Below are 11,346 nucleotides of genomic sequence, written 5' to 3'. Positions count from 1 at the left end.
GAACCAAAGACTATTAGGTTTGAGATTACCATCTCACTCTGATTTCCTTTATATACAAGAAGTTTAGATAGACTTGAATGCATTACTCACTATGCTGTCAATCTTTTTTTTTTTCTTTTTTTAACCCAAGGTTCATGTATTTGTATAGCAAAATAGTCCTCACTGGTTTTCCTTTTTAAAATTTCCAGTGTATAAATGCAGAGGTGGTAATGTGCTTCTCAAATAGCTGGAATAGGTGGCTAAGTCATCCATCCATCTTTAACTCAGTAGTCCCAGATCAGCTTCTTGTACTTGACCACTCTCCAGGAGCTCTGGACTTAGTGATGGACAAGTACCTGTCAAGGTAATGTAGGATATTTACAGTCCTTGAATCATAATATTAACATTGTGAATATTTGACAGTCCTGTTAAAGAAAATAGGATCAGTCTGTTAATCTTTTGTCTGCTGTGGGGTCTAACAAGTCATAATCCTCATCTTTCCTGCCAGCACATTCTTCATTAAGCACAAGATATCCTAAAACAAATCACCAGTAAAACCTCTCCAAGACATTAATATATGTAGAGTTCTTTCAAGCAGATAATTCTAGCCAAAGACAAGACACTTTTTTTTTCCCTCTTCTTTTTATATCACTATGGAGTTTAGGATTTAATTAAAAAAACACAATTCTAACCTAAAACGTTTTTATTAGCTGATATAGAGCTCTTTTATGAGTGAATCTAAACACTTTTTTAAAAAAAACTGAACTACAACTCCTTTCAAGATGAATTTGTCACTCATTGCTTTGATGGAATAGATAGTGAAATCTAAGCACTTTGGCTAAGATTCTTAATCTTCGTTTGAGCTGAAAGAATTCCAGAGGAGATGCAGAAAAATATTCAGGAGAACTGATGTTCTGTGTTGGCAGTAGTTGCAGAAAATGGTAATAGTCAAGTTTTACTGTCTTTATCATATCAAAGTGGCTAGGCAGACATCTGTTTTACTCATGTGTGTAGCAGGACTCTTCTCATACAGAAGCTATTCTACATCTCCAGGGACTAAAAAATTTAAGTCATAGGGTCTAATAAAATACAGGTTGGAAGGAACCTCAGGAGAACACCTAGTCCAACCTCTAGTTTCCAGTTTATCTTAGGAGACCTTTTCATGCCACAGAGTTTATACACCTTTCCTCCACAGGTCCAGCTGTATCTCTCTGTTTATTTCCACATTGTAGATTCATCTGCGTAAGGGTCAGATGCTGCTCAAGTTCAACCAGGCAGTGAAATAAATGTCTCCTGTCAGTTTTCCAGCTTTAAGCTGACAGGGGTAGAGACATCAATGGTCAGGAAGTCAGGCTGACCCTAAGACAAGTCATGTTTTTTCAGAGAGGCTCAACACAGCTGCAGAGGGGTGTTTTCACCTTGCACTGAGAAGTGGGGTAGGGAAGAAGAGGGAAGGAGAAGGCAGAACAGCTGCAGCAGCTGGAGTTGCCAGGATCAGCTTGCCTAGCAACCCCCTTTCTTAGTCAGGAACATCTAATTCAGTAGCAACATCAGAAGCAGCCCCGGGACTTGGTGAACTGGGTGCATGTTAGGGAGCATGAGAGCTGTCAAAATACCAGCCTTAGGGCTCCGAAGCCTCCTGAGTTTATTGGTAGGTAAACTACAAAGATCTGCTTTCCAGAGTGTATTCTTGCAGTCTGGGCATATGGGAAGAATGGTGTGTGGTTTATTGCAGTAAGAACATGATTTATACCAGGGAATTGTTGGATGTTATTTAGCAATGAAGAAAGCAAGAGTAATAGAAGAATATGTTATTAAAAAAAACAGCAGAATAATTCTATTTGATTTCATTAATAGTGTGATAAGTAATTGTATAACTCAGTAGACAACTGTCCTCGAATAATATATAGAAAAAGTGATAGCCAATTACATGAATAGAAACTATTATCTTTTTACCAGAAGTGGAGTAAGATCAGGGTGCATTATTATAACATACTCTGTTCCATTGATATATAATCTACAGCATGTATTTTAATACATAGTATAGCTCTTACAATGTATAAAGTATATACTGATATAATGTATATTCTGCCATTGCTGCAATTCAACCTGTATGCTATTATGATGCTGTATATTCTAGCTGTAATAGGCTTATGTAATCTTAATATTATCTACAAGTATATAATTTAACATTGTATAAGTGACAGCTGTGTTAGTAAAGGTATAACCAAAATGACTCACTCAATTCCAGTGTAAAAGATGAAGAAAAAATAAACAGTCTAGAGCAGGGGGAAAGCCATTTCAAAAGCAAACAAAAAGAACTTAAATTAAATATCCTTGTGCGTGTGATCCTAGAACCACCTGCTCTTTGTAGACATAACATCCTCCAAGAATTACTTAAGTACTCTTATTTCATGCATAATTTCTAGATAGATCAAAATAATATACTGATCAAGTTTGCATACCCCTAAGAAGCTGTCATTTTTTTGCTCCAGAATTTGAAGAGAGAAAAATATGCCAGGCTATATTTCTCCATTTAAGTTGTTTTCTTTAGAAGAAATATATACTTTGCAAATGGAACTCATCATTCCCTTGTTCTTATACTGTCTTTTTTTGAGGGTATTAATATGCATTCTTCCCTGCCCCCCCTACCCCCTCTTATTTATTTTTCTTTATGGCAGGTCATATTAGTGGAGGGGTGGCATGATTTGGATAACAAAGACTATGACTGTTGGCCCTTGGAAAAACCAGATGAGTATAACATGCTGGACTGTGGAGGTGAGTGAGTGATACGTAAAGCTGCTCAAGAAAGATCATCTCTTGCTTGGGGAATGGTTGAAAACCCAAAACTAAAGTGCTCAGAATAGTGTCTAGCTCATGACAAAAGTTATGCAAGGTGGAAAGCCTCTGAATCACTGACATCTCTTAATAGAGAATAAGTAAGAGAAAATGTCCAAAAGGTACTTCAAAGCAATTATTTGTCCAGTAGTCATTATGTCAAAAAGAAAAAATAACAGCTAAATGCTTCCCCCATAAAGAATCTAAACCCATTTTAAACCCATTTTTTTCTCACTAGAAAACCAAATACAGCTTATTCCAAACAAAGCAGGTAGGCAGCTCTGCGTTGACTCATTGCTGAAATTTTGTAGTGTCAGTTCAGAAAAGGGCTGTGTTTAAACCCTCCAGCCAGTGAGCAAAATCACTAGTTCTTCATATTACGCCTTTCCACTTTGCTCAGAACTCTGTTCTGTGAGCACTTAAGAAAAACTGAGACCTTTAACCATTTGTTCCTGTCAGTCTCAAAAATTAATTTACATGATAAAGGAATTTTAAAATGAGGGCTTTTTTGTTGACTATTGATTGTTTGAGATTGCAAAATAATTGAAAAGCAATCAAAATACAGGAAATTATATTTAAATATAAGAAAAATCTTTTAAACTGAAAGACTGGTTGAACAATAGAACAGGTTCCCAGAAAGGCTGTGGTTTCTCCATCCTTGGAGATTTTCAATACTCAGCTTAATAAAATTTTGAGCAACCTGCTTTAGATGACCCTGCCTTGAGTAACACAGGTTTGGATCAAATTATTTCCAGAGGTGCCTTTAATTTCAACTATTCTGTAGTTTTGTGGCTTTGTAACTGATAAATAACTAACATAAAAGTACACTTTTGTTTATGTTTTAAAAGACTAGACCAGACACAATGTGTTTCAATAGTTTTTTTCAGAAACAAAACAAGAACACTTGAGAAACTGAGAAAACACTCCAAGAAATATACTGCTGCGTCATGCTCTGAGCTCAGTATTGCTGTTAAATGTTCTCCAAAGTTCCACTGGAACAGTGAAATTCAAAGCCTGTAGACAACTGTCAACCAAAACTGTATGAATTCACTATTGGTTTAATGTTGAACAACTGCTCATCAAAAGAGATGACTCGTTTAAAGCTATTCTTACTAATAATCAAAGTGTGAACTGAGTACAAGGGAAACATTGCTTTATGTTACACCCTTTACAATCAATTTTAGAGTTAACTCCAACTTCTATTCTACCTTTCTCTGTACTTTTTATTCCTTTTCATCCTCTGGACCTTGCTAAAAGCCAAGCAAGAGGCATATATTTTAGTCTCATTGCTGTGGATTTAACAAAAGATCTTCAAAGCATTTAGATGTAGGAGTATCTATCATTGAAAGAGGAGTTGTTTATTTTGTGAGACCTTTAAAAGAAAGTAGAAAGCAATTTAACTGAAATTTATGCTGACCTTTTGCCTTCATTCTTACACATTCTATGAAACACAGCTCTCTCTTACCTTTTAGCACAAATCACACTAGCATTTGTTTTTTTTTTAAACCTTTGTGTTGTAGTTTCTCTCATAGTGTTAGCATTTATATGGAGTGTTTACTTTTCAAGGTAACTGGGAAATCAGTAGATTGCTTTACAATTTGCTTATATATATATGAAAGGAAATTATATTTAGAGCAAAAATTAGCAGCTCCACTAACCATGCAAATGAAGAGTGCACTTGTATAAACAACTCCAGGATAATAAAAAGCCTTTATAATTGGACAATTACAGCAACAAAAATGAAGACCTCTTTAAAGAAAAGTTTACCACATTCCCTGCAGATGGGATTTAAATTTTCCAGAGATTCTGGTTTGACACAGCATTCTCTCACAAGCCAGGTACTCCACACAAAGAGCGGGAGGGAAAGTAACACAAAAAGGTCTAGGTTGAGGTAAGGAGTTCAATGGAAATAATACAATGTATTAGACTATTTCACAGAAAAGCACAGCAAAAACAGAAGCAGTAGAAGCCGGCAATAAAATGATCTCCACAACCCTTCTTGCTCACAGCCAGCCCAGCATCAGAGCCCAAAACCAGAAACCAGAACCAGAAATTTGAAACAGGAAGTTTCTCATATTACAATTCAAACTACAAGCTACATAATACTTTGCTCCAGCCTGCACTTTCATTTTAAAGCGGGTGTGACATCATCATGGTATTGAATATCAGCAGATTCAAATGGCTAAACCCATGACATTCTCCATCCCTTATTCTATACCACCTACATCACGCCTAGCAACAAGTAACATCATGCAAACATACATCACACATCATTCACTGTCTGTCCTCACTCAAATGAGATTACCTTGAGGTACAAAACAGACTTACTGCAGATGCTCTGGAGCTCCACTCTGTTCCACTACAGTCTGAATCAGCCCATGACCAGTCCAGTAGGTAAGGCTGTGTTTCCACCTTTGGGGCAATTGATTCCAGTGACTCTTTCCACCCCTTCAAGTGAAAGAAAACTGCAGCTTGCTTTCTGGTACTCTGCTTCCAAAATATCCAGATGTTGCTGGGATTCCACTGTCACGCCACCCCTCATAATTTGATGGCATTGGAGATGCACTGTGAGCCTGCATCTACTCAGGCTTTATATGTTTGTGTATTTAACTTCCAAAGCCATCAAATCCATACAGTCTCTCCTCCATGTGGTTGGAGGCAGGCCCTCCTCTAATTCTGACTGGAATCACTTGCACCTTGTGAAGATGCTTTGATACTCACTTCAGGAGGATCAGAAGAGTCCTGCTCTTTTGGGGTGATATTCCACTGGAAATTTGAGCAGCATTCTTCCAGGGAGGATTTCCTTGTAATTCACAGACTCATACAGCCAGGACTGAAGAAGGTTCTTCCTCCCACTCCTTCATGTGCTCCCGATGGTCACCCAAGTAAAACAACTGAGTATGTCATGGTATGTACCTCACAGATGGTCTTGTTTGAACAGGGAAGCACCTGCTCCTCACAGCTGAAACACAGAGACAGAAACATACAGGTAGGGAATAGGACTGGTTCTTTTTTGAGTTTATGGACCTCTCAGGACAGTTCTTTCACAGCTGATACACAGGCCTGGACAGAGGAAGACAGACTTCCCTTTGCCAGGGGCCTAATACTCATTTCATCCACCATTTGTCGCTGAGCATCTTTCAAGGCCAGGGATAAAGATGGAGAGACCAGCTCTGCCTCTTGTCCTTGAGATGACCCTGATTCATCCTTATCCTTTGCCAGAGCTGCCACTTCCCTTGTATATTTCTTTCTCTGTACAGGGACATCTGATACGGGCACAGGCTGCTTCTTTGATGCAGCTGCTGTGTCTGCTGTCGGAGTCTGAGCAGCCATGGTGTCTGTTGATCTGCCTGTAGGTCCAGAGACCTTCTGTTGCTCCTGAATGTTCTGAATAGGGCACAATAGGCACAGGCCAGGACCCACACGTTAATACATTGCAGTGATTTCTGTCTCTTGGGAAATTCCAGGCTGCCAACAGACTTTTTCCAACTATTTTACCAGCTTTTCAGGATTTTGAGCTTTTTGAGGGATGAAATTCCAAGAGATTGTAGGTGACCACTGTCCTAGGCACATGCCTATATTTTCCCACACACTCTGCCACTCATAATTATCGAGCCTCAAGGCAGATCCCCAGATGGTATTCCTGGGAAGACCTGCATCACTCTGGACAAGACTTGGCCTATCATTTGGGTGAAATTACATTTAAAATGTGTGGCCAGTGGAGCAGCCAGTACAGATACATGATAACTCTAATCCATTTCCCAGAGGCAACAAGCACCACCATAGAGCACATATACTGTACAAGTATGCGAGGCTTTAGGTACCATAACCAGAGCTGGCCCTCAGCCAGCTTCAGAAAGCAAATGCATCAACATGGTGAACATACTATTTAAAAAAACAGTATACAAAACTCTTTTAACAAGCCCTAACTGAACCTTTAAGTTATCTCACTCCTCATTATCTCAACCCTTCGAAGCCACATGTTCAGGTACCAAAATAGACTGGCCTGGTTTAGCACAGTCTACTTTCACAAGCAAGTCCCTCACACAAAGAGCAGGAGGGAATGTAACACAAGTATCTCTGGGTTAAGATAAGGAGTTTAATAGAAATAACACAATGTACATTTACCTTAGTCTATTTCATAGAAATGCACAGCAAAAGCAGAAACAGCAGGAGAAACCACAAAACAACCCCACCCACCCCCCAAGGCCACAGCCCACCCAGCAGAAGAGACCAACACCCAAAAACTGGAAACCAGAAGCAGCAACTGGAGCAGGAAGCTGCTCATGTTACAATCTGAACTAAAAGCTCCAAGATCACAGCATTGCAGAGTGTTAGGCATTGGAAAAGACCTCTGGAAATCATCCAGTCCAACCTTCATTTTATTGGGAGCAAAGTTACTTTAGACACGTGGCCAGATTTTTTTGTTACATTTCTCTGTCATTGCCAGTAGCACTGGACAAAGGCAGTGACCACATTTGGGTTCATGCAGGTGCCTCTTTATTGTGGCCAGAGCTAATTTTTATACCATCATACAAAGACATCATTAACACAACACAAATGATGTACAGCCCTGTTTTTAACAGACTCTTCCCTCCATGCCTCATTTTAATGTGCCGCCTGGCCCTGTTATCTCAGCTGGTTCTTCTCTCCCATGTGGCAGACATCCTGCAGCCTCTAGGAACCAAGGCTGCTCACTCTCTACCCAGCTCATTATTTTTCTTTCTTACATTTCTCCTTCTTGCATTCCCACATTTCTCCAACAACGTGATTCTTTCAAAACTGTTCCATTAATATGCATCTGTATTTATTTATACAGCAACTACAATGGGTGGCTCTTTTTGGCTCATTTAAACCAATGGGAACTACAGATTAAAATTACTACAGAGAAAGTTGTACATTTGCATGCATCTCTAAGGTAGAAATTAATAGCAAATATGATTGTTGTGTTCTTTCTAGGCCTGGAGATGGTGTGGATACAAAGGCCTCCAGAAAAGGTTGTAAGTGGGGAATTCTTCAATGTGACCTATGCAGTCTTTGCTTCAGACAGCTTTTATCAATATGCAGTGCAAAATGGAATCCTTTCTCACAGGTATGAGCTCCTAGAAAAAATGTTTTTATGGTCATGAATATCCAGGGATTATGTATGTACATTTTCAGTAACATAATTGGAACATAGCCTCCAGGGCTTCTCAATGATTTCTTGCATCTCATGAGATCTCTTATAGCTCTGTTTGCTCTTGTATTTTCTTCTCTGCAATGACTTTGCTTTCTGAGTGGCCATCATGACATGATTGCATACATGATCAAGGACAGAATGTGTCGTCATGTTAACTGCATTGCTGTCCCAGTGTAAATCTGATTACTTCTTGTCTTCTTTACACAAGGAATTTACAACTGAAGTTTACTCAAATGTCCCAGAATAACTGTGTTGTACACTCATTTTAATCCTGTCTCAAGTGCACAAGATGGGTATGAAAAAGAGGCTGGCCCAAACTTAAAATTCACTTAATTCAGTGATGAACGTCTTTTGATTCTTCTGGGAATGAAATCAGCCAAAATCTTACATATCATTTCAGAGACTGTGCTGGTAACTGTAGACAATAGAAGTTAAATATAGAATGTTTATGTGTACAACTCCAGATCACTAAAAGGCTATTACACCTTGATTTTACAGTTTTTGCTTTATAGCAATTTCTGGGACAGAGGCTGCAGCTGCAATTCCCTTCTTACTGTTCTGTTCTTGGTTAGTGTAACAGATGTTCATGGAAAACCTCACATTTTTCTCTGCCAGTCTGAATGTTTGCATTGTAAAGTTCAAATTGTAAAACCTGTTATTCAGAGATATTTTTTTTTTCATATTGAAAGATCACCTGGAACCCATTTGCAATGGATAAAAGTTTATATTGGCTTTTGATCACTTGTGCACAGTTTTACAAAGTATTTTTATTATATTTTCTGAAATTTGTGGACAGTAATAGTTCCAAAAGCCACGTTTATCTTTTAGGGATGAACTTTTCAGAGGCCTACCTTGGTTTGCAGAACAGTCTATTCGTATTTTGGTTTGAGGAAATGTATCTGATGTAATTCACAGAATCATAGAACATTAGGGGTTGAAAGAGACCTTGAAAGATCATCTAGTACAACCCCACTGCCATAGCAGGATCATGTCGAGTAGGTCACGCAGGAATGTGTCCAGGCAAGTTTTGAGTATCTCCAGAGGAAGCTCCACAACCCCTCTGGGCAGCCCATTACAGTGTTTTGTCACCCTCGTGGTGAAAATTTTTTTCCTTACATTCACATGGCATCTCCAGCTTGCACCCACTGCCCCTTGTCCTATCATTGGACATCACTGAGAAGAGTGACAATTGCCCTTTGTGTATTTTATAAACATTGATGAGGTCACCTCCCAGTCTCTTCTTCTCCAAGCTGAAGAGTCCCATTTCCCTCAGCCCTTCCTCACAAGGGAGATGTTCCACTCCCTTAATCATCTATGTGGCTCTGTGCTGGACTGCTTCAAGCAGGTCTCTGTGGTCCATCTTGAACTAAGGAGCCCAGAACTGAACACAGTGTTCCAGACGAGGCAAGAGTAGAAGGTGAGGAGAACCTCTCTTGACCTACTAACCAGAGCCTTTCTAATACACCCCAGGATGGAACTGGGCTTCCTGGCCACAAGGGCACATTGCCCAGCATGGTTAATTTCTGTGGCAGCTTGGGTTATGGAGCAACCATTCAGACTGGACCTCAGTTATATGTATGAATCACAGGCATAGGTGAATATGTATAGCTGAAAACACAGAGAACAAAAGTACATAGGGACACTTTTTTTTTTTAATTATTACTCTCAGGGTTGGAAGGAACCACAAGGATCATCTACTTCCCAACCCCTCTGCCATGGGCTGGGACACCCTACTCTAGATCAGGCTGGCCAGAGACCCATCCAGCCTAACCTTAAACACCTCCAGACATGGGGCTTCAACCACCTCCCTGGGCAGCCCACTCCAGGCTCTCACCACTCTCATGGCAAAAAACTTCCTCCTCATGTCCAACCTGAGCCTACCCATCTCCAGCTTTGCTCCATTTCCCCTTGTCCTGTCACTCCCTGATATCCTGAAAAATCCCTCCCCAGCTTTTTTGTAGGCTCTTTTCAGATACCGAAAGGCCACAAGAAGGTCACCTGGGACCCTCCTCTTCTCCAGACTGAACAGCCCTAACTGTTTAAGTCTGTCCTCATAGGAGAGCTGCTCCAGCCCTCTGATCATCCCCATGGCCCTTCTCTGGACATGCTCCAGCACATCCACATCCTTCTTGTAATGGGGGCTCCAGAACTGGATGTAATACTCCAGGTGGTGTCTCACCAGAGTGGAGTAGAGGAGGAGAATCGCCTCTCTGGCCCTGCTGGCCACACTTCTCCTGATGCAGCCCAGGATCTGGTTGGCCCTCTGGGCTGCAAGTGCACACTGCTGGCTCCTGTTTAGCATTTCATCCACCAGCATCCCAAGGTCCCTCTCCTCAGGACTGCTCTCCAGCCAGTCACTGCCCAGCCTGTATTTGTGCTTGGGATTGCCTCGACCCAGATGCAGGACCCCACACTTGGTCTTGTTGAACCTCATGAGGTTGGTTTGTGCCCACCTCTCCAGCCTGTCCAGGTCCCTCTGGATGGCATCCCTTCCCTCCAGCGTGTCTGCTGCACCACACAGCCTGGTGTCATCATCAAACTTGCTGAGGGTGCACTCAATGCCTCTGTCCATGTCACTGACAAAGATGTTGAACAAGACTGGTCCCAGGACTGATCCCTGAAGGACTCCACTTGTCACTGGTCTCCACTTGGACATAGACCCATTGACAACCACTCTTTGGGTGCAGCCTTCAAGGCAGTTCTTTTTCCATGTAGTGGTCCACCCATCAAACCCATGTTTCTCCAGCTTGGAGACCAGGATGTGGTGTGGGACAGTGTCAAAGGCCTTGCTCAGGTCCAGGTAAATGATATCAGTTGCTTGCCTCTCATCTATTAATGTTGTGACCTCTTCATAGAAGGCCACCAGGTTTGTCAGGCAGGATTTCCCTTGGTGAAGCCGTGCTGACTCTAGCCAATCACCTCTTCACTATTCTTCTGTCTCAGTAATGCCTCCAGGAGGATCTGCTCCATGATCTTACTGGGCACAGAGGTGAGACTGACTGGCCTGGAATTCCCTGGCTCCTCCTTCTACCCTTTTTGAAAGTGTTTCCCCTTTTCCAGTCAGTGGAGACTTCACCAGACTGCCATGACTTTTGGAATATAATAGAGAGGAGTTTAGCAACCTCATCTGCCAGTTCCCTCAGCACCCATGGGTGTATTCCCTCAGGTCCCATGGACTTGAGCACTTTCAGGTTCTTCAGGTGATCACAAACCTGATCTTCACTTATGATGGGCAGTTCTTCCTTCCAGTCCCTGCTGTTATCTTCCATGGCTCCAGGAGTGCAGCTGGAGGCCTTTGCAGTGAAGACTGAGGTAAAGAAGTCATTGAGAACCTCAGCCTTTTCCATGTC

The 11,346-nt window shown here is 41.2% G+C and overlaps 1 protein-coding gene across 1 annotated transcript in view; it reads left to right on the top strand.

The window, feature by feature from the left end:
* Positions 1-1,541: 1,541 nt before the first annotated feature.
* LOC135193138 (atrial natriuretic peptide receptor 2-like) overlaps positions 1,542-11,346 on the top strand; it is a 52,149-nt gene continuing 42,344 nt past the window's right edge. Inside the window, exons 1-3 of the mRNA XM_064176651.1 lie at positions 1,542-1,630; positions 2,661-2,757; positions 7,777-7,909. Of these exons, the coding sequence (XP_064032721.1) occupies positions 1,565-1,630; positions 2,661-2,757; positions 7,777-7,909 (296 nt within the window). The 5' untranslated portion in view covers positions 1,542-1,564. The remainder of the gene's footprint in view (positions 1,631-2,660; positions 2,758-7,776; positions 7,910-11,346) is intronic.

The sequence above is a fragment of the Pogoniulus pusillus genome, chromosome Z, assembly GCF_015220805.1.
Source record: "Pogoniulus pusillus isolate bPogPus1 chromosome Z, bPogPus1.pri, whole genome shotgun sequence".
Taxonomy (NCBI): Eukaryota; Metazoa; Chordata; class Aves; order Piciformes; family Lybiidae; genus Pogoniulus; species Pogoniulus pusillus.
Note: the sequence above shows the minus strand (reverse complement) of the source record. Positions and strands in the feature narration are given on the sequence as shown.